Here is a 24,273-nt window from a genome sequence, read left to right on the forward strand (position 1 = left end):
ACACTCGTGTATGCTTTATTTGACAATATGCTGGCATATCAGGTTTGTACCACCCATCAACATACCATCTCTCTTCATACATACAGAACAGCTGTGCTTGATGTCACAAATATCACACTGTTATCTGTTTTTAAATATACTAAAGAGGTAAACTGATCGTTAAAATAAAGATTTTACTTCACTTGTCTAAGGATGTCCATGCAAACTGTTCCAAGTGAAAATCTTTCTAGTGTTCATGTGTTACGAGCGAGCAGCAGCAACATCTATCCCAGATTAGTATAAGTGTGTGATTGCTTGAGGAGGCAGGCTGATCTTTGCGGCTTTGCTGCAGTAGATAACAGGGACTCTGCCACACAACAGCTCACAGATGGAGCGTTAGCCGCTAGCACCAGTTAGCAAGGGCATCAGTCTCCCTCCTCGTCGTCAGTGAGCCTTCGATCAATAGACCTGGATTATCATCTTCAGCATCTCAGTTCATTTTTCACAGTGGAGAAAGGCTCCACCAGCTGCTCTCTCTTTGTCAGAGGATGTAGGGCCTAGTTCCTCCATCTGATAAGATTACAGAAACTAACCGCCACAGCTGCTGCGCTGAGGGGGGACACGTATTCACGACATACCCTGTTTTCTTACTATGTATATCGCTACATCAGTAAATGTTTATTTAACAGGCTGGTGAGCTAGTCAGTACAACAGTCACATTCAAGATGGGAATCCCATGACTACCGGTCCTTAATTAAATGTTTAATTAAGAGAGTGGCTTTTAATTAAAAAGTTGATGATTATGAATTAAGGATTATTGGCAAATGAAATAGATATGATATCGCAGAATACAATCCATGTATTATTAAGAGTGAGGTGTGATTTTTATATGAATCAGCAACTGTTAATTTGCATTAGGGCAAACAAAGCCATTTAATTTCGGGATGGAATAGACTGAGATAAGATTTAAGACACACTAGCATGTCTTGGCTGGCTTTGTTAGCAGTCTTTCACACAGTGCCGCTTGTAGGCTGCATGCTTGGGGTGATGCTTTCATCTGCGACTTTGAAGTGTGAACTAACAATGCTGCTCTTGTATCCTCAAGGTCACCCCACTTGTAACCACTCGCCACGAGGGCCCTCGTCACAAAAAACAGACACAAGATCCACTTGAGTCTCTCCACGATGTAGGCCTCAGCACTTCGCTGTGCTGTACTTGCTTAGGTGGTCTTTGTGGGCCAGCCGATGGCTAGTGGGGCCGAATACAGCTGTTTCTTTTTTGCCACCCAAAACCATGCAGACACCCTCAACTCTGCAATCAGTTCAAGGGCTCACTGAGCCACTAAAAGTCAGAAAGTTCTCTAAATGAGTAGACAGCTCTTAAATTTATGTTGGTCTCAAGGATGCTCCTATAGGCATGGGAAGAACAGCCTGTTTGAATGAGGGCATTCATTTATAATCCACAGGATTAGGACTCCGTCCATCAGCTGCCTCTGCCACTTACTGTGTATTGCCCCATAGAGGCCGTCCCCCTGTCTTTTGGCATGCTTTGATTGGGATCCGTGGAAGCAGCATCAATGTCATGGGGGATTTTGAAGTGACAGCACAGATCTGATAAATCCTATTAGTTTGGAGTTAGGTCCAATTTGGACCACTTCCTCTTCTATGCCAAATGGAGCAAGCACTTCCAGTGCCTGTCTGTAATTGCTTCAATCTTGCTCTTTTTTTTAATCTATGTGTTTTACCATGCATCTTTAGAACATATTGTGGGTTTGTGGTTCTGGGATCGAAGTCTGGCCACAGTGCAGACTTCTCAAATCCTACAAAAGCACCCTCTGTTCCTGGCTTAAAGGATAATTCCCATTCAAACAGCCCTTGGTTTTGAATTCTTACTTCTTTCCTTTAATCCTATCAAAAATAGTGACATTGTTGATGCCAAGTTAATTGCTGAGATCAAGGGTCATGGCAACATCACAAACAAACAGATCACATGTCACATGTTTTAAACAACCTTTCAGATTAGCCAAACTTTCTTGGAAGAGAAAACAAAAGCAAAAACTGGTGAAATGGGTCATATGCTCATAGCTTCACTTGTTTCACATAGTTTCACCATGCTGTATTAGAGCATAGTGTAACTGTGTAGTTCTGAAGTTCAGGTCCGCCCACAATGGACATATTACATCTTTTCAAAGCTCCCTCCTTCCCAGGCATAAGACCTAGACATACAGCTTTTCAGGAGGCACACCCGACCATGAGAGGCAGGGTGCATCTCAGCGTAAACAGTTTTTCTGGCAGCCCAGTCAGCAAGCCACAGTTCTGTTATTGAGTCCCAGAGACACTCCACTCAACAAAGCCACACAGTGACCTTTCAGCCTCATACGGCAGTGCCAGATATTGAGTGAGCCTGTCCAGAGGATGAAGCTCATCTCAGACTAAATCTCAGCCTGCTGTTCTTCCCTGTCTCGGGGGTTTTTTGGCAGTACAGTTGTATTGCAGTGTTGCTCTTTCTTTGATTGATTTACAGTGTTTTGTCAGACTAGAGGATTGGAGATATTTGATCCCTTTATTTGAGTTTCTCCTCTCTTCAGTCCCTCGGGCAGGACTCTGGTATATAGAAATGGTCTATAGGTTACCTTAATGATGATGTACTTTTGATTACAGGGTTGAGTGACTGTCTCAGGAGAGGGAACATCTCTCATCTGACAAACATTGCACTTGAATTCAGACTGAATTACTGTGATTGGTCATGCTGTGGGTCCATGGCAAACTAAGAATCAAATTCTCATCTTTCTGATGAATGTTTTTTGTGATGGTACACATCTCTGCTTACAGGTTACCCACCATCAGATATGAACCTTTCTGTTAAAGCTGGCATTGAGGCCTTGACCCATAGCTAGAGGGTCACACATGTAACGCCTATGAGGTCAGCTGTGTTCTGAAGAGGCCAAGTGGCTGTGCTACATATCATGGAGATTAGCAGGATCACATATGACAGGTTCCTGGTCTTTAACAAGGCCGGCTGGCTCTGGCTTTTCCATTGTGTGCGTCTGGAGTTAATAGCTGGCTGAGTTGGTGGTGCCGCTGTGTTTTAAGTTATATCATTATAAACCTACTATTAGGTTGTTTTGTGATGGATGAAATGAACGGAGGCACTTACTGCAGTATTATACCACGATGGAGTCATACTTTAACCTCATAAAGATAAACTGATGTTTTAGTCTGTTTAGACTGTGGGCTTACTGTCATAGCCTAGCTGATAAATGTTTATTTTCTTTTATTCTTTCCCAGATTTTATTCTTTTGAATATGCACTTCCTGTTTCTTTTAATATCTGTTTTTTTGTTTTTGTCACCGTTTCAATAATATCCCTCAACAAATTGGCTTCTGAATTTTTATGCTGACCTTAAAGTTTTCTTATGTAAGCAGAAAAAGGTTTACAAAACCAAACTCAGGGAAGTTTTGGGACTGGAAAGAGTTGCAGTTTTGACCTGTTGCGTTTTAGAGATAAGACAGTCCCCAGGAATTTCCTGGTGTACTTACAAAGTTGAAAAGTCAAGCTTGGAGTCAACATTCCCCCACTGGTTCTTCTTTCACTGACCCTGATACTTCTATCCACACACACTACTTGAGAGGGAAACTGTGTTAATTACTTTGCTCTGTAGGAGGCCACACATATTTAATGCTAACCTGTCTTCTCCTTTGTACATATGTCCTATATTTCTCTCCATTTATGAGCTCAGGGACTAGCAGGAACTTCCCAATTAGAGAAAAATTCTAAAAAAAATAAAAATTTTGAAGAAAAAAGAAAGTATATATACTGAACCTAGATGGATATCAGGAATGACAAATTTTATGTATGAAATGTGATTGTGTGATGAATGAATGTATGTGATGAATGAAATAGTTTTGAGTGTACAAGTGTTTTATGCCATGCACACTAAATTTAAAAGGATTTTTGACATTGGAGTAAAGACATGTTGACAACCTAAAAACCTTGACTGTACTAACCAACAACTGGTTACATCTCTAAAACTTTTCATATTTACTCTCTGACCATTTTAGACTCCAAAGCATCTAGTCAATGTAGTTACAGTTGTTGAGCAAATAGTTGTAAGGGACCAGCGAGAATGCATTTGTCCAGTGTACCATGAGGAAGTTGCACTGAAGGCAGTATTGTTTGATGTAAGCACAGCAGGGCTGCAGTAGACAATAGCAGCGCAGTAGTTGAATGATATGAAGCCGGAAGGGGTGGGGGGGTATGTTGTGGCGCTGCTCACCGTTCACCACTAGTCTTTGTTCATTGTTATGAATAATACATCAGAGGCACATTAGTTTGATTCATATTGCTGTTGGCGCCGCTGTAAGCCCGCTCTTGGCTCTGCCCTCACTTATCATGTTTTACGTTTTATCTGGGTTGAATGTATCTGGGTTGGTTTTCCAGTGTCAACAGTGCATTTGAGCCATTCGTGGACAAAGCACACCGGACTTTAAAGAACTTTGTGCTGCGAGCTATTTCCCCCATGCTGATGGAACCAGGTCACTTGTTCACAATGGATCCCTCTCACTCATCCATCTCCCCCCCCCTCTTTTCTCTCCTCTTTCCCCAGTAACCGGCTAGCCCCTAGCAACCACGACCGGATACAGAGGCTGAGACAGGAGTTCCAGCAGTCCCAGAACGTCCCGGACGACCCAGATGACCGCAGGAGGACCTACAGCTTCGAGCAGCCCTGGGTGAGTGTCTGAAATGGCAGGAGCCTATAAGTCAAATCCACTGTCGGGCCGGAATGGTGGCTAAACTGTAAGACTGTTAATGTCAAGAAACGACCTCTACCAGACCAACACTCTGGACATGTAACTTCATCAGCTAGCCTTAGGAGAATGCTAACAGTGTTAGCACCCGATAGTACTACAGTGGCTAGGTGGAGTATGGTGCTAACCATCACTAACCCCACTACTACCAGCCGTGAACAAGACTGATGAAGTCACCCTGTCCCCACCTTAGGATTACATTAACCTCCATGGGCCTTCCTGGCTAGTAGTGCTCATGCTAACACCCCCTCACCCTCAAATGTTCAACCACCTGCATGCAGGAGTTTGCGCACCTCCTGACGCAACCATCACTAACCCCACCCACCTGTCACAACCTACTGTACTCATCCATCGTCCCTGTTTCTGTCTGTCATCCACATGGACCCGCCCACCACCTCATGGACTTGGGTTTGTCTTCACATTGTTTCTGTGTACAGGGGTCTCATTTGTAAAACTTTTGTTGTAACTGTGCCTTTTTACAGTTTAACGGTGCGGTGTACATTTTAAATTGCTTTTTTTTTTTTTTTTTTTAACCCAAAGCTTCATTGACTAAGAAGATGGATAATTAGTGCATTCTGAAGCAACAAGGGGTAATAATAAGCGAACAAAGTCTGAATGCCTTCAAAGTTTTTTGGAGTGATGAAATCGCTTGTTATATTTTTAGTATTTATTTTAGTCCTCCTTGCTTCCTTGCACCGCAACTCAAGTGTACTTGGTTTTACATTATTTTGAGCAAAAAATTGTGATTCTATGAACAGTCAGCTTTAGCAAATTTTAAACCTTGAAGATGACATTTTACTATTTTTTTCTAATTGGTAGCATCTCTCTGTAATGTGTATTATGATATTGTTTTACACACTAAACCAGTAATTTTCACCTTATCCATTTATCTAGATTGAGACAACACACATTTGTGTTGATTTCACACTTATTCTCTAACAACATATTCTAATACAGATACATTAAGACACAATGCACGTTATTATAATTGATACTGTACATGCTCTGGTGATAAGTGGCACAAATGTGTGTTGTCCCAAACTAGACACTAGGTGTGTTGTAAATTACCTGTAAATAATCCTTCATGACAAATAATATGAATCATCCTTGTTGATTGTTTTTCTATACTAGGTCATTTTTGCACACACAGCTGTGTTTTTGTACATTTCTGTATGAACTCTTTTTATTATTACACTACAAATTCCCACTGTAGCTTTGCCCAGTCTTTGGTGTGCAATGGGAGACTTTGGTCCTATGATTTATAATTTAAATGAAATGATAAAGTGAGAGCTCACGAACCAAATCATCTGTGCACCGACCTTTCTTTTCTAGCTGATAAATCCAATAAAAATGTACAGTTTTGTTTTGCATTCAGCATTGTTAACGAGAGTTGTGCGTTTTAATGTTTTCGACAGACTGGTGAGCGTTCCAGCTGGCATTGTACAGTGAAAGCAGGACAGTGTGGGAAAGAAGAGCGAAGGTCACCTCTCCCTTTGTCTCTAAACAAGCGAGCATGCTCTCAATTAAAGAGCTAAACAATACTGCAGTATTGTGTTTGTTTACATCAACTGCAGCGTATTCACTACTACTGCAAGTCTCATTTTACCATGGAAACTATTAGTTAACCCACACTCTAAAAATCCCACAGGCCTCCAAAGAGAGCTTTTGAACATTTAAAGATTCAAATGTTTCAATGAATTTGTGGAAATCACATTTTACAAAGATTTGTCCATCTGTCTCTTTGGCTGTGCTTTTCTGGCTGTTTTGAAGTGGGCAGGACCTTGTGGGGTCAGAAATAGAAACAAAATACCTGAGTTTTCGAACAAATGACTAAAAATGACTCCATAATAAAAAGAGTAAGTCCACAAGACTGCAGATCTGATGAAGCATTCAATTCTAATATTTGGAATTTGACGGTACTTAATACAACTAAAGTCTGTGCCAGATAGTATTGAGCTTCTATTGCTGGATCTCCCTGTAACTTACTGCTTATGTATTTGCTCTCAAATAATAACTAGCGATAACTACCTCATAATTCCTTCCAGGTTTTCAGTTTTTTTGACTGATCAAACAGGAACCCTTTAAGGTTCCACAATGGTTTCAGTCTGAGGAACCCTCCAATGGTCTTTTAAAATCCGTTACCTTGTCAGAGTGCAGCTCACACTCAGGCTTGCCAAAGTAATTGCCTGCTATTAGACTCATGCCCTGGCCATACTTGTGGGCCATATGGAAAACAGGAGAATGTGTCTTTGAAATTCAATTACCTCCCCCATGCATATATTACATTTTGTTGCTTCATCTGAGTGATGTGCTGCAAACCTCAAGGAGTCAGTGTCCTTTTTCTTAATTCACCTACAGCTGCCCCACTTACAGTCTATGCCAGGACGGTGCTGCACATGAGACGCTGCAAATGTTCATATGTTGGGTTTTTAGATAGCAGAGAAATAGTTGCACGATACAAGCTAATTTCAAATAGATCCCATATAGTGTAGGTGTACGGAGAGTATCCATTTTAGTGCTGGAATGATTAGTTGAATAATCGTTTCACTTGGTCCAAAGGGAAGTCAACATCGACAATAATTTTGATTATCATTGAAGTATTTTTTTTTTCTGCCAAATATTTCACACTTCCAGATTTTCAGATGTGAATATTTGCTGCTTTCCGCTGTTTCACATAATTGTAAATACGTTTACTCGTTTTATTCAACGAACGGTCCGAAACCCAAAGTAAAAACATCATTTCGTACTCACAGAAATTGTGATGAACATTTTTTGGTATTTTTGGACATTTTCTAGATTAAGGGATGAATTGATATTAAAAGCAGTCGTGAGTTGCGGCCGTAATTCGTTCAGAATTCTCTCGTCATACCAATAAGACAGTACCTCCGTATGGCTGTTCAGAGATACCTATCATGTCGTGCACCTTGCAGCCAGATTTGGACACGAAACCTCAGGCTCACTCTATCATACGACACTCCAGTGAAGGATAGTTAAATCTGTTCAATCCACCTTCCACTTTTGACCCTCTGTGCTTGATTGGCCCAATTATCTATTTTCATATTTAGCTGTCCCTGTGTAGCAACATGACTTTTGTCAATATAATATCTCTTCTTTGCAATGGGAGCCCTCCTGTTCTTTTTCACCATAGTTTGGGGAGAAGTGGAGGATTGTGGGTAACGCGTTCTAATTCCATCAGGATGACTGATGCCTGCTCTCCCGCCAGCACTGCACCAGCTTTATTGCACTCATTTATACCACTATGGGAAAAGAGGAGTTCATTCACTTGATGTTGGGGGTTTAGAAAGGGCATAATATTGCTTCTTGTATTTTAATGTAACATTTTAATGCTGCTATTATCTGGATTCCTTTAGGGTATTTCCCCCCTCCCCTCTACAATCACAGTGTTCATACAGATGAACCAACATTTCTAGTAATATTCAACACCCCTAAACTGCTAAAGGGATTTTTTTTTTCTCATGTGAGAAATATTGGGACTGCAATTCACCCGCAGGTAATTTCCAATTCAAAAATGGAATAAGGGCTGTGTGGCTGCTCACCCCTCCCTCTTAGTTCTCTGCCAGACTGTCTATACTGTCAGCTGAGCAGCAAGGCAGTGCCAATCAATTCTAGAGGTGATTGTCCCAGCTTCACTTGGTTTAAAGGGGAGTGTCTCTTTAGCACTCTTAATCGTTTTATGGCCTTCCCACCAACTGATGTCTGCAGTGCTCCCAATACATTGCACGGTCATAAAAGTAATTACATTGGCTTTGTGTTACGACTGATCCACACGCAATTATTGCACCCATACCGCTAATGAACATCGGAGGAGCAGAAGGAGTTGTGGTACAAGTGTGGGCTGGATCTTGAGGTGGTGCACTACTGCTGAGAGAGCTATTACTGTGTGTACTATGTGTGCACTCTTGTGCATCTGCTGTAGTTTTGTAAGGGCCAATTTTAGCCCTTGACAGTGAAGACGATCCTCACTTTTTCTAAAAGGCTTTTAGGTAATGGTTGGGATGGAAGGGATGAATATGATTGAAACAAAGTGCTTATCAAATTGTCAAACAGCATCAGTCACACACCTTTCCAACTTCTGATTTCAAGGTAACGTTAGCAATTTTTGTAACTTTCTGAAACTGATGATCCCACTCTATCATGCCCACTTCACCTGGCAGTTGGCCACATGCACGGAGGTGAGAAGGTGGGCAGGATTTGAACCACTCTTCCAAGCTCAAAATGACTTCTGTCTCTTTCCATGTGTAAAACCAAGTGCAACACCATGAGTGCCTTTAAGGAGAAAGTGTATGAACATGTGTACCATTATCCCCATTTGAACTTTGAATTCTGTGAGACTACGATGACCTTGGACATGGAGCTCTTAAAGAAAGATCAGGGAGAAAATGGTATGCAGCCAGGGGCAGGTTAGGCTTTTTGCCTTTAGTCATGGCTGAGAAAACATTGTGCCAACCAATTTTTTATTATTATTTTTTTTGTATTAGATGCATATTATATTTTAATGAATTGCTGGAGGTTTGTGCATGAAGGTATAAACATTCATAACATGATATTAATAATAATTAAAAGTGATTTTTGCTGCTATAGAATCATCGGAAACTGGCAGATGCTTACAAATGTGCATATCACTCATCATGACTGTGCCTTTATGCACATAATAACCTGCACAGGGGGTGTTTATCTATCCCTATTTTTGGAGGGGGGGGGGACTGTCACAATGTCAACAGGCCAAGTGTTGTCTCCTTCATTAACATCCACTAACATCCACCTCGTCTCATCACTGCACCCCTGCTCTGAGTCTCCAGCATGGCCCCTCCCTCACTTCCCCTCCTTCTGTCTGTCTGTGTCTCACCTTCATTTTGACCTGAGAAGAGAGGAGCTCAGGGTGTGTCTGCCCGACTGACTGCTGGTAAGTGTCTGTCGTTAGGACTCGGGGGGTGGAGGGGAGGGAGCAGTGGGGTATTTGCAAGGTATTCTGTGTCAGCTGCTAGTTTTATTGGGCTACCGTCTGGAAAACCCTGAGCAGCTGAGGTGATTTTCATGCTTTGACTTTAAACTGAGGGAGCATTTCAAAAGTTTTCCAAACACAAATTTGTTAATAAGAAAATCAAGACCTCCACTAAACAGTAATGTTCGCTAATGTATTTTCATTTGTCCAAGTTTTATTCACACAGAACATAATTTGCCAGAGCTTAATTAAACCTGTCACTGAAAGACATCTGAATGTATAATTACTTTCGGGTGAATTTGTAAATATCAGTTTTTGTAAAAGCCAACTCTTTAGATGGACAGATGTACGTATGTGTGGGTATTTCATCTCACAGATCCCCATAAGGTCCTTCAGTTCAAGTAAAACAGGATGAAAATCACCAAACTCGGAGTGGAAATTGCCATAAATGAGAAAATAGTTTTGAATTTACCATCCAGACTTTATGTTTAATGTGTTTTATCATTCATAAATGGTACTTAAGGTTTGTGTGATGAGAGATTGTTAACATTATTATAAAGGGCAGCATATACAGAAGGCTACAGTGAATGTTTGAAATGTGGAGGACTAAATTCATACGAGAGACTGATCAGCTTAATTTAAAAAAAAAACACTGAGTTGAAGGAGGAGTGTTAGCACCTCTAACATCTCCCACTCACACATCTATCTTGCATTTTCACTGCAGGCAGTTCAACATCATAAATGTTTAAGTGAACACAGAAAAGTCATCAGTATTTATTTAACTCTGGAAGTATAAAACTCCCAGCCATCCCTGAGCCGTATCAGCCCCACCAGAGAACAAGCAGCTCTCTGATCAACACAAATAGCTGTCACAACTCAGCACACTGGCTGTGTCACCACAACATTTCTTGTACAGAGGACTGTTTTGTTCCTCAGAGAGACACGATAAGGCTATGTTGCAGTTTTAAAGAGGTGGTTCACCCACATGACAAGAAAAAACATGGAACTCTTGGTTTTATTTGCCAAGGTGTAGAGATATATGGTTCTGAAACTTCTGTCTCCACTCCAATAAAATGGAGGGGAATGGGATTTGATTTGTGGTGCTCACAGAATTCAAAATTTACAGAGTTACTCTGGATAACCAATAGACTTCACTATAAACAGTTATGATGTTATGATAGGTACTGTTTCTTTGATAGTGAGTAGTTCCAGTGAAACCTGTTCACAGGTAGGTCTTTGGATTATCCTTCCAACCCTTTAAGAATTGATTTTAGATTTTTTTTTTTTTTTCTGTTGAAACGCTGCACCAGAATCAGTATTATAAGGGTATACACCCTGTATCAAGCATTTCCTCATTACTTGTGACACATTTTCAATAAAAGAATGTCCTGCACTGGGATCAATGGAATAATATTGAATCCTGTAAACACTATATATCATATTTGTCCACCCAGTGCACGTCTCCACTGATTTTATTTGACATCATTTCAATAAAGTGTGAATTGATGTCAAATAATAACAGATAGATGGAATGCTGATGGTCATGACGGGAACATCAGAGTTAACCAGACTGTCATCTTGCTGTTTGCAGTCAAACAACAGCAGCAACGGTCCGGGAGGGTACAGCCAGCCGGGTCGCCACTCGGTGTCGGTCGAGGTTCAGATGCAAAGACAGAGACAGGAGGAGAGAGACTCGTTCGCCCAGGCACAGCGGCAGTACAGCTCCCTGCCACGGTAAGAGTGACGGACAGAAAGAGAGAGAGAGAGCGTGTGTGTGTGTGTGTGTAGCAGGCGGGATATGATGTTGTGTTTGTTTCTGTCTGTCTAACAATCAATATGTGCTAAGAGATTGTGTGTGTGTTTCTGTTGGTAACTGTGTGTGTTAGTACATGTACAATCGTCTTGTCTTCCTGCTGTCTGTCTGATACGAAATGTTTCCAGAAGGTTGTGACTGTGTTTTTGTCTGTTTTAGATCTGTAATTTAATCTAATGTGCCATAATACATCTCAAGAAGTAGCTTGTGTGTGTGTGTGTGCGCCGGTCTGATTATGCGCTCTTCATTGTACTAGCCTTGTGAGAGTGTTGATAGTAGATTATTTATGTGTATATAACATTTGAGTAAGAAAAGGGGTCATAGCTGGTCAGTTTCGGACCACAAACCTACACACACACACACACACACACACACACACACACACACACACACACACACACACACACACACACACACACACACACACACACACAGCCCCAGAATGGATGGATCATGTTACCCTCTCAAACAGATCTGACATGATTGCTTTCCTCTCTGTTAATGTAATTCCCTTTGATCTGCATGATATGACTGCCTGTTGTTCCAGGAAGTGCAAGGGTGTGTGTGTGTGTGTGTGTGTGTGTGTGTGTGTGTGTGAGGGGTGAGGGGTTGTACAGGTACAGGGGTGGTACAGGAAGTGACTTATAGGAGACATGCAGACATTTTTCTTGATTTCTAATATAGTGATTATTTTTGGGTATTGTATAGACTTGGGTTTAGAATAGATTTTGGCGGTCAGTTTAGGTTTAATAGTGAAGTTGTACTTTTACCTTTTACCTCAGAGTAAATGGTGAAAGTCAATAGACAGAAAAAAAAACCTGCCCTAAATAGTATAGTTGAAAAAGATTTCACCCTAGCTAAAAATGTGGAATTCTTTATTATGCAGAAACATTTCATTTCAACATTTAAAGACATTTTTGCACATTTTTTTGTATTTTGATCAAAATCTCATTACTTTATGAAGTTTAAAATAAAATCGAATCCCCAAAAGTTCCATATGTTTAAACAACACAAAACATCTCTTATGTTTTTCGTCCAGTGAAGGGGAACCAAGATGCTCTTAAATCCCATTTTATTGTGAGCTGTCAAACAAGATGTCTTCCAAAATCACCAGTTAAACGGACAGGTGCTATCACTTTGACTGTTTGCTAAAGTGTCACTTGGTTTCATCAAACATGGCTGTCTCTGTGGAATGGTGAGAAATCTGAATGTATTTTTTTGCCTTTCTAGGCATCCATTGGTTTCCATTCATTTCCTTATTATCTGAAAATCTGTTTGTTGACTCTTGAACCATTACCACAATGTTACATTCCCACTGTGAGTGTGGCTTTTTAATTCAATCTGTAACTAGACTTCAAGCCGTGATAAAGTAACAATGAAAAATGGTACCGACTCTATGTTCGCTGTAATGGATTGAGCAAGTTTGCCAATAGGTTTTTATACCATACATGGAAACAAATGGCTGCCTGGAAAGATATTAAAAGATATTCAAATATGTAAAACTACATTCATAAAACGTCAGTAAAGGTGCTTAGAAAAGAATTATTATTATTTTTTTTTTTAGGCAGTCCAGGCATGAACTGTCCAGGAGGTAATGTTATTCAAACTCATTATGTTTCCACAGGCAGTCTGTAATCACTTACTCAAACTCTGAAATACCCTTCAAGGTCAAACCAAGAAGGCCCCGCCGGGTGCACATCATCAACTTGCACTTACCATACATATACAACATTAAATACATTATCTTCTTTACTTCACCATCGTAGTCTAATCCACTGTTATCGACATAAATCCCATCCTTGATAAATATTGCAGGCAGCTTTGCTGAAAGATTAATGAACTACTGTCTCGCTCCAGCGGTCAGAGGCAACATCCTGTGGCCACGTCCCTTCACTTTTCCGCTAATTCCATTAAGAAACTCCTCTGTTTGGATAAACCCTGCTGTGGTATCTTGAGAACACTACCTTTTGTTTGACTTAGAGCGTACCATCGTGTGAAGTCAGAGGCTGAGACAGAGTAAATATGGCGTTTAGGAAATCGCAGCCTTGATGGGATTCATATGGGCCCATGTTGTTCATGCAGGGCAAAATTCTTCACAGGAGCATGACTGGATTGAGAGTGGAGACGTGATTAATGGTGGTAACATTCCTTAAAAAACTGCTTTCATTTTAGATAAAGGTCAGTTTCCTTCTGGGCGAGACCCTTTCCTAAACAAGGAGCCGTGAGTGAAAATAAACCGCTGCCATTTGAAACAGTGACGGCGAATGAAGGGCCCTCATATTCATCACCGACGAGCACCATTGATCTCAGAGCCAAACTAATGCCATTATGGAAGACCAAAGACTGCCTACAACAGCTGCAGTGGCATTTGGCCTCACTAGTGTCTGTGTGCATGCATGCGTGCGTCCGTGTGTGTCTCACAACCACACGTGTTATCTGCCCTGCACTACAGCCCCCCTTTTTCTCTCAATCTCACTCTGTCACCTGTCCCACCTTGTTTTTTATCATCTGTCATGCTTTTCCGTGTGCATGCACAGAATACAGAACAGTATACATCTTTCTGTATTTACCACACATGTACATGCTCCCCTTTGGCACAGCCTCAGACAGAGAGAGAGCGATCTGGTTTGCATTTCTCAGCAGGGGAGGCAGACCAGCTTTTGCCTCTTTGTCAACATATGAAATGAAATCAGATGCCGGGGATGCCTGTCTCTGAAAATTGGAATCACTCAACCGTGTGCAAGAATAAACCTGGGCTATATTCTCCTATCTCACCGATCAAGAAGCGTATCCATTCCCAATTGCATTCGATCTCTGTTGAATAAAAACAAAGGTCTTTTCTATTCTCATTAAGGATTTTTTTTCTCCCCTTCCTACTCAAATCCAAACACAGGAATAATACGATTTCTTCACAGCTGGCTGATAAACCTGCTAATTATGCATGGCTCAGAGTCAAAAGCCCATTGATGTTTTTGTGTGTCGTCTTCTTCTTCTTCTCTCTCTCTCTCTCCACTCTGGTTTTGCCTTGCCCCCAAGATAAATGGGTGGAGCTGTAGGGTTCGGGACACTCATGCATATCTTATAGACTCACACACACACACACACATATACACAAAGTCAGGGCGGCCACAAAGAGGCTAGCCAAGCAGAAATGAGAGGTGATGTCACACATCTGGATTTTTTTTTTTTCCACCACCTTTCTGGTAAAGGGCGAGGCAGCCCCCCAGAAGCATGACAACTAACCGTGCCTTAAAGACACTTGTGTCAGGTGTCAAATATCAGCCTGGGCAAATCCATTGTGGACAAGATGGTCGCCTCGTTTTTTCCAACTGCGAAAGGTCTGCTGTTACTGTCTGTCAGATCCAATGGTTGTTTCTGTCTGTCATGAAATGGGCCTAATGGGCTGGAAGGGGACTTTGACATGGTTAGGTATTCCTGTATGTTGTTACCGTGGGCTGGTACTTGCCCAGGGGCAATTTGTGAGGCTGTAATGGTGCCTCATTTTCATTAAATGTGATGTCTTAGCTAACATACAAATGACAGTTTCATACCCAAACATTTGTCCCTCTCCCAAGACATGACGAGCTTTGAACAAACATTTTTGCGATATTTTTCCCACCAGACCACGTCACAATATCTGGTTTGGTGGGTTCAAGTTGTGTGAAATGGAGAAATAAAGTGTTTGCGTTTAAGAGAGCATTTGTTGGCACATGTGTTTGATTGTTTCAACCCACATCACCTGATTTATGCCTTTTGTGTCAGAAATCCCAGTTTCTCAACTTCACACATCAATGTCACAGCCTCACACTCATAAACTGAAATGACTTTTTCTTTAGTATCAATCTTTTTCCAGTTGCATTAATAGTTATAGTGCAAATGGGAATTGTTAGAAGCTAATGCGGCCATGACTTTAAAGTTACACAAAAAAGGTCACGTTGCTCCTACACAAGATTTGAAGTGTATCTCACAGTTTTCTTCAGCACATGGGCTTTGCTCAGTATCAGATGAGTACACATGTATGAATACTGAGCATGCTGAAGAAGGCCATGAGATGCAGTCACATTAAGGCAAGGAATGAACTTTCATGCCTAATTTCAAATTTTGTTCAACTTGTTTACATAAAACATGCCCTACAGCATACACTGCACCACTGGCACGCCTAATGAAGGCATTCCCGAGCTATCATGTATTATGGAAATAAATATATATGGCACAACTAGCTGAGAGCTGCGGTGACTATGCTTTTATCCTGTAGATAAAGGGAGTGTAAACTCAACTAACATGTTGGGCTTCAAAGGGTTGAACAAATCATGGATGTGTGAAAACCAAAAATCAAACCACCTCTCATATTTTCCTGTCCTGTTTCTTCTCTCCACACCAGGCAACCCAGGAAGAACCCCAGCTCCATCTCCCAGGACTCATGGGATAAGGCGTACCCACCTGGCGAGGGCTTTCAGACGGCAAAGGACAACCCCAGGTACTCCAGCTACCAGGGCTCCCGGAATGGCTATCCAGGAGGCGGTGGGGTCAATGCCAGAGTTCTTCTGGAAGCTCAGGAGCTGCTGAGGCAGGAGCAGAGGCGCCGTGAGCAGGAAGCCAAAGGGAAGTTGATGCAGGAGAACACCGGTAACAGCAGCTATGAGGGGTACTCCACAGCACACCTGAAGGACCCAGCCTCCCCCAAGGGTCCGTACCGCCAAGATGTGCCACCTTCGCCTTCGCAGTTAGCAAGGCTAAATAGATTGGGGTCTGAGAAAGGAAGACTTTTTTATTCCTGAGTGTCGTTTGACTGATGGATGAAGAGCTGAACAAAGAACTTGTGGTTCAGGAGCGAAGGGGATTACCTTAAAGAAACAGCAGTTGATGCTACAAATCTTGACAAAAGGGACAACCTAGAGGTCTTATAGCTTAGCGATGATCTTAGAGGTAAACAGTTGTGAAGTCTACTCAGTATGTGGGTGTTTTTGTTCAATCCCTCACTGTGCTGATGACCTATGCCAGTAGCCATAGTCCCTCCTACAGAAATGAGATGCTCAGTGCCTTCTCTGCATTCACAAACACGATGCTTGTTCACAGTCGTCCAGGACTCTGATTCATCGAGATCTGGCACCATCATGTACTGACAATCAAACGTGCAGACAGGCAAGTGAGTGGGCGTTCTTTTGAGCTCATGGGGAGGCGTAAGTTTCTGTGTGGGTTTGTGTGTGGGCATGTGACAAGGTACATGTCTCACGATCAAGTATGTATGTCATGGCTTTACAGAGAGTCACATCAAGGACTCTTCCTACCGGCCGCAAATGACCTTTTCTTCACTTTACTAAAGTTAACATTCAATCCCTATCAACGCTCCTGGTGTTTCTCAGCATTCTGTTTTCTCTACTTCCAGTGTTTTCTCCTCAGCAATCGAGCTCTTTCACTCAAGTACTCCCCAGGGAGCAGAAAAACAAGGCAAAGTGTATGAAAGAAGCAGGGCACAGCGTGTGTGTGTTATTAATAAAAAAGCCCCCCTCATAAATGATTCATATCGTGTGTTATCTCCATGGAGGAGACCCAGGCAGAGAGGGTAGACAGCTCTGATCCTCTGCCTGGTCCCCTTGCACCGCTCTGGGCTTGATTCTTTGGCTCGCCTGCCTGCCTGTCTGTCTGGAGCTCTAGCTCCCATCCTCCTCTCGTTCTTGTCGCCTCTCTGTTCATTGCCTTTCTTTCTTCTACCTCAACACCCTCACATTATCTTCCTCTTCACTCCTCTCCTCGCTCATCTCCCACCTTCCTCTCATCTCACCCCTTCCCTTTACTCTTCCTCCTGCTACCCGCTGCCACCCTCCTCCTCCCCGTCTCCCGAGTCACGCTCTGCACTGAATTTTTCATCACAAGCCACCTGCTGCCTGCCAGAGCCAAAGAACGCTGCCACCAGAGGCACCGACAGAGGGCCTGGCTTCTAACATAAAGAGAGGCATAAAAGCAAAAAACAGCCAGAATAAAGATGGTTAGAGAGACAATGAGCCTCTCAGTGTGAGATTAGCTGGAGCTTTTCTCCTATTTTTAACAAAGGCAAAATTGTCCTCAGGAGGTAATTGCTGTCTGTATTTTACCTTTTTAAGCATTTAGACACTCTCCAAAATCCACACAAATGTTTCTTTGAACTGCCTTCAAAGAAGTAGTTTATATGAAAACATCTCCCAGTGTGTCCAGAGTATACACATGGTTACATTAGAAAGTGGCACCGCAAAAGGTAATCTGCGAATCTTCACAAAAACAAAACAGCGCAAGAATATTGTAGATACATTTGCAGGGCTTGTGCTTGCTACCGCATGTCAGTAACAATCATGGTCACAATAGCTCTCCAAGTTAGCTAGCTTGCTCACTGTCAGTTAGTAGACTTGAGACGCACAATATTACGAGCAAAAACTCCCGTCTTATAACCGTGCCTGTTTTGTGAGCAGTTTAAACTCCATCAGAGGAGGGCACAAGGTGTCACTAAACTAGTTAGCTGCAGTAACTTCCTCTTCTTGGACTCTTCTGTTTCCACAAAGAACAGCACTATCGAGATGTTTTGTGAGAAGTTCAGCTTGATGCAAAAGTTCCTCGCAAATTAACTTCGTCCCTGCGAGCAAATCCACTTATTGTGGAAGTAGCATGAAAATAAGTTGAGTTTTTTGCTGAGGGTTATGCAGGTGTGACGGGGCCTCAAGCAAGACATTGTTTTTGGTAAGAGATGAATTAAGTGGAGACAGAAAGCTCAAAGCCTGGGCAAAAATTACACCATAACTAGCTGCTAGCCCAGTGGCTGTTTCCATTAGGACCAGAGAATATTTACATTTTCATTTCAATCAATTCAATTTTTTTTTCCCAGAGAGGAGGAACTAATCAGTGAAACCAGGTGCTGTAGTTGTAGGTCAGAAAGAAGACCTTGAGCGCTGTTGACACATACTTAAAAATCACTGCCACAGTCCATCAGCCCACTGCTGTAATTGTTAAAGTAGGTGGCAACCGATCCTCTCAGTCGGGACTTACCCTTCTTTGACATCACTAATGTTTGTGACATGATTGTCTCTGCCTGAAAGCGAACAAATGAGATTGAGCTGAGGTTGGATTTAAAACAAAAGGGAAATACCAAAACAAAAAAATCAAAAGTGGCCATCATCAAGCTGTGGAAAACAAACAGGCGGTACGTAAATTGCCCTTTCTCTCCCACGCACTCTCAGTATGCTGAGCGAAGCTGCCCGATATACATTATCCCCTGTTGGCTAATGAAGACCCTTGCTGGGAAAGATACAGGCTTAGTAAGGGTATTAAATGATGAATGAAAAAGTAAGAAGATGAAGAAAAAAAGGACTTTTCAGTGGTATTATACCAGTGTATAAACCTGTATTTTAACCTGAGGAAAGTTTGCAATACTACTCTCTGTTTTAAGCTAACTAAAATGTCCCTTCTGCATTATGTATGTACATGGGTGTAATAACACAAACCCTACGGCCCCTTGACAATGGGTTTTCAAATCAATGCGACGGGGCTGAAGAAAACTGTTACCAAATAAGATCCAAACTGTGTAGGTGAGGGTAAAAAAATATTCCCACTCTGAACGGTTTTTTTTAGTAAAAAGTGTTTGTCTTTAGCGGCCAGCACTTCCTGCTGTGAACACTGCTGCGTCTCGACGTGCAGACTAGCACATTTAGAAGGATGTATGCGACCTGTGCTCTAAATGTCATGGACATGGAGTTCAGCTGTCCAGCTCATGGGGTCCGATATCGATAAGTGCCTGAGATAATATCACAATATTTTACACATATATGGACACGATGTGATTTGTTAGTTGGTGACACTACAGCACACAAACTACAGTGTGTTTTTAAACATTTCTAATATCATATTAAAATGTCATTTTTGGGGTACTCCTTCCTGAACCTTTTTTTAAAATTTTATTTTCAAGAGCCAACAGTTATGAGCGGTTGTCAGCGTATTTGTATCCCGTTTGACATTGCCTTCAACCATGCTGTACCATGACGTGTTTTAAAGTATAAAAAGAAATGGAAGCTAATGGAAGCTGATGTGCAATTGTTTTGTTTTTGTTTTTTTTTTCCAGAAAACTTTTACATGATATATTAAAAAAGTGTATGCAGCCACTTTTCCTGTACATATCAAATTTAGAATAAAACGGAAGGCTGTTCCATCCTGTTTACAACCTTGCCTGCCTCTGCCTGTCTGTCTTTCTTTCGTCAACCGGGATCAAGTCTTCAATTAAGCAGAAGGGACTCATTCTGCTGTCAAATGTCAAATCTGTGAGGTCTTCATCTGAAACCAACAGAGAAGTTGTCGAATACAGAAGAGAACCTATGATGTGAAACAACATTAACCCCTGTGGGGGAATAGTGCAACCCAACATTTTTCTCCTCCGCAACAACTGTGTCTCCCTGTGTAACAGATCTGTTGAACACACTGAGATGATCTCCCTGAACACCATTGTGCTTCCTGTTATTAAGTCCAACCGTATTCCCATTGTCCCTCACAGGGGATCTGCTGAGCAGTTCCCTGCTACTGTTTTTGTTCAGAGGGTCAAAGGTGACATCCTAACCAAATACCACTAATGCCACTTAAGCCAAACAGCCATATGTGTTGGAAGACGTAGAGCTATGACAACTGAGGGAAAAGAGGTGGAAGCAGAGAAATCTCCTTTGCCTCATCCTTTGCTCTTATCCTTCACGGCAGTCTGTTCTTTTTCACTGACTTCATTGTGTGTGTGTGTGTGTGTGTGTGTGTGTGTGTGTGTGTGTGTGTGTGTGTGTGTGTGTGTGTGTGTGTGTGTGTGTGTGTGTGTGTGTGTGTGTGTGTGTGTGTGTGTGTGTGTGTGTGTGTGTGTGTGTGTGTGTGTGTGTGTGTGTGTGTGTGTGTGTGTGTGATTCAGAGGTTAAGGAGAGAGGTTAAGTCATGAATTCAGACACTTGTGTCACCGTGTAATGGTTGCATTCAGACTACAGGAGTGATCTTACTCCAAATATTTGGCTCAGTATAACCTTCAGAGCATTTCCTTTAAGGTGCACAGAGGAAACCCACACACACACACACACACACCCTCACACACCAGGGTTTGCATTAGTGAGGACATTTGGCAGCCACAAGTGTGGATTTACAGGAACATGCTGGATGCCGTCGTCAGTTTATGTGAATGTGTGTAACAAACGGGTGTCGCCAGGGTTCATCTCTTCAGACTCGAGAGCACGTGTGAAATGTTGCCAACTGTAACATGTGCCGTGCTGCTTTTCTCTAAAGGTGTCAGTCTTCATTGAAAACTATAAAACAAGAAGAGAAGTCCTGAGGAGTTTAGAAGCCATGGAAACATTTTGTTTCCCAGAAATATGAATACCCTGTGACAACTGGGAATTCTGGCTGTAAGTGAAACTTGACTGTAAACACAGAAGTCCTGATAATGAATGTTAAGATGTTGTTTAATGTTATTTTTTGTTATTCCTTAATCTTAGTTAATTATGTGGTGTGTGTTTTTATGTCACATACCACAGAATGTCTTCTGAGCTTAAAGCTCCACCTGTTGAAAACCACTCTGCACTTTGATTCATGGGTGGAGGCGTGTGTCTGATTAAACCACCTCCAGTGTTTTCATCAACAGAATTCTGCACCGACTTTGTTGATCTATGTTGACTTTTCATCTAACACCAAAACTGGGTCAACAATTGTATTCGTCTAATGTGTTGTTTCACGACAAAACACCTGCATAACTAAAGACATTCTCACCAGCCTCAGCTGTGCCTTCTGTTTGGTGCTAATTAGCAAATGTTAGTGTGATAACACACACTAAACTAAGACGTTAAACATGGTACCTGCTAAACATTAGCGCTGTCCCTGCGAGCCTGTTAGAATGCTGACGTATAGCACAGAGCACCACTGTACCACAGTGACAAGAGGCCTGTACTCTTTTTACATTCATAATTCATTTGAACTCTTTAAACTTGTGCCCAAATTTGGTGAATTTAGCCAGAAATAAACTTCCTGTCTTGAGAAAGCTGCTTTTCTTCTGGTCTGTGTGAGGTAATGCAGTGCAATAAATATTTTATAATACTGCTCCTATTGCATGTTATCAATGACCTGATTTTGTTTCTTGTTCAGTGTAATGATCCATGAAATAATCAGTATGTACCATGTGTTTGGCACAGTGTCCAGAGTCTACATTCAGAAGTCCCTAATTAAGGAGTTATTTATTTTGGCTTCATCTGAGTTACACAGCCAAAATCTTCTGCTGTTTACAATTAAGAGTTCCACAGGAGCACTTGGAGTTCTGTTGCCCTGCTTAAACTCTGATCTCTTACCAATAAAAACCCTCAGACAGGTGATCCTCCTTGTGTAACCTTCATCTGGTTCTGTTCTGTGCCAAAGTCTGCTCAATGAGATCCAATAAACATCAGTGAAGGATGGGAATGGCAGCCCTCCAGTGTAAGAATTAACCTCAATTAAATCATATCTTTATTAAACACCAGACTAATGTGTTTCGGCATAAAAGCTTTCATCGCGGCATCACGCACATGACTCCTGGCCAGGTTTGTTAATGCCTGTGAAAAATGATAAATAGTGTTCTTAAGTGTGGGCGCTGCTGTGCGAAAACATCTTGAACATAAATAAATATAAGCAGTGACATCTTTACGGAAGCTGGACGAAGGGAGTTCAATATGTGCCATCTTAACCCTGTTCAATTCTAATCAATTATAATAAACTTGTCCATTAAAAAAAGCGAACATAAATTGAAAAACTAAAATCAAATTTAAGTTGTGCATTAATAGTGTGAAGCAAAAAAGTTGCTGGTTAATAATGTTAATATGTTAATAATCTATTCTGTCTTCAAAAGATAAGGTTATAATTGAATTTCAATTGAAATTCATTTTAAATTTACTTTTTATTTTATTTACCAGTTGAAATCAAATTTGATCTCACAATTAATTTGTTTCCTGCTTTTTATTGTGTCTTATCTTCAATAAAAAATGTCATTTGTACGAGTTTTTAATGCTCAATTTAAATGCAAGTATAATTAATTGATTCACAATTGCTTTTTAAGTCAATTATTTTAATTGCACACAGACAAAGTGTATAAATCAGTGGCACACCTCAGATTCCATATGCATTTGTTATGTTGCAGTTGTTTGAACTTCTAATCTGGTATGTTTTTTTTTTTTGCTGCTAACAGTGAACACCCCTGGTGGACCATCCTCACAAGCGCCTTAACAACTTGTGTGAACACAGTGGCACATACGGCGGCGGCAGCAACACCCAGCTCTTGAGACCAGTAAACTTTACCTTCTGTATTATTTCTCCTTAAACAGTGCTGCAACATTTTAATGCACTCCACATCACCCCCGGAGCAATGTCACGGATCATTTCAACCGCAGCCCTTTCTGTCAACAGAGAGCCACAACATGCGGGCTGCTAAACCTTTTATTTTACTGCCACCGCCGCCATCCGCGCACCGTGTCACCATTAACGAAGCCCATTATTTAGTTTAATGTCACGCTCACCTCGCACAGGGGGCGGTTTAGCCGTTGAGCTTACAGGGAGGTTGGATAAGCGCCTGTTCAGAGGTGACACCTGTTTCTGCTCATTTAGCTGGCTTTTTTTTTTTTTTTTCAGCATTTATGTCGAGGATGGAGAGCTCACACATGACACCATCCCTCCGGAATTTTGAGGGAAGCTTGAGAGGTTGCAAAAGCTGGGGGAAGACACGGGACCATAAATCAAGGTGGTAGACAAAGGAAACAAACTGAGGAAGTTCCTCAGGTTTAACCTCCTTTCCACTTGTCAGACATCTGGACTGTTTTTTTTTAGAATAGCATCGTGAAGGTTTTGACCCTCTTAAAAACCATACAGACTAAACAATCTCATGAACACATGTTGTTGACATACCGTGTAGCATAAATTGAACATTTGTCCGCAAGTCTTTGCTGCTGTAAATGTGCAGATTCTAGAAGAGCAGCCATTCGCAGAGACTTTTCCAAAAATAGTATTATCTGTGCTGAATGTAGGAATGTGTTATTGCATTTAGATGAGATCCTGCTGTCATTGCACCCTGCACCAATATGTCTCCGAGATAAATTACTTAACGTTTATCGACTCTAGCCCGTATAAGTCTCACTCCCTAGTTCTTTGTTTTGTAGTTTTGCTTCCAAGAATTATTTTCCACAGTTGCCTGGCACTGTTAAATTATGAAAAAGGGTTAGTCAGGCAGTTATTTTGTGTTTTTATTTAGTGCTTTCCAGCTGTTTTTCAACGGGAGACAAAGCTCTCCCAGTGAATATTATGCAGAGATGTAGCAAATAAAACAGAGATGTACATCTGTAGAGAAAAGGAAGCAAAGCAGTTGTCATTTCCTGATTTCAAAGCTTTATCTATCCGATGGGGAATCATTGGAGGTGGTATCACTTATTTTCTTTTGAGCATTCAGGCTGGATTCTATGCCTGCTTCAACTTAGGGGAATATTTGGGGTAATGTTTGCATAAAGTTAAGGTGAGAGAGAAAACAAATTGACTGACAAGCTTGAATAATACAAACAGACCACAGATGATAGTCAACAGTTGTCGGGGGGGGGCAAACCCAAAATAATAAATATAACCCAGCAACACAGGAAATCTAAGCTACGCCCAAAACAAACATTACAATACTAATCTGAACTACCCTGAATTGGCAGACAGACCTCCGTCGAGCACGTAGCATCA

The 24,273-nt window shown here is 41.5% G+C and overlaps 1 protein-coding gene across 3 annotated transcripts in view; it reads left to right on the forward strand.

Annotated features, from left to right (window-relative positions):
* The window catches only part of pard3ab (par-3 family cell polarity regulator alpha, b), a 216,593-nt gene extending 198,838 nt beyond the window's left edge, over window positions 1-17,755 (forward strand). For 2 of the 3 annotated variants that reach the window (XM_070844549.1, XM_070844550.1), the window contains 3 exons: window positions 4,585-4,708; window positions 11,341-11,483; window positions 15,944-17,755. In XM_070844549.1, coding sequence (XP_070700650.1) covers window positions 4,585-4,708; window positions 11,341-11,483; window positions 15,944-16,340 — 664 coding nt within the window. In that variant the 3' untranslated portion in view covers window positions 16,341-17,755. Of the gene's footprint in view, window positions 1-4,584; window positions 6,162-11,340; window positions 11,484-15,943 lie in introns of those variants that run through there. The other variant, XM_070844551.1, reaches the window with a different exon arrangement.
* The last annotated feature ends 6,518 nt before the right edge of the window (window positions 17,756-24,273 follow it).

The sequence above is a fragment of the Pempheris klunzingeri genome, chromosome 15 (assembly GCF_042242105.1).
Source record: "Pempheris klunzingeri isolate RE-2024b chromosome 15, fPemKlu1.hap1, whole genome shotgun sequence".
Lineage (NCBI taxonomy): Eukaryota > Metazoa > Chordata > Actinopteri > Acropomatiformes > Pempheridae > Pempheris > Pempheris klunzingeri.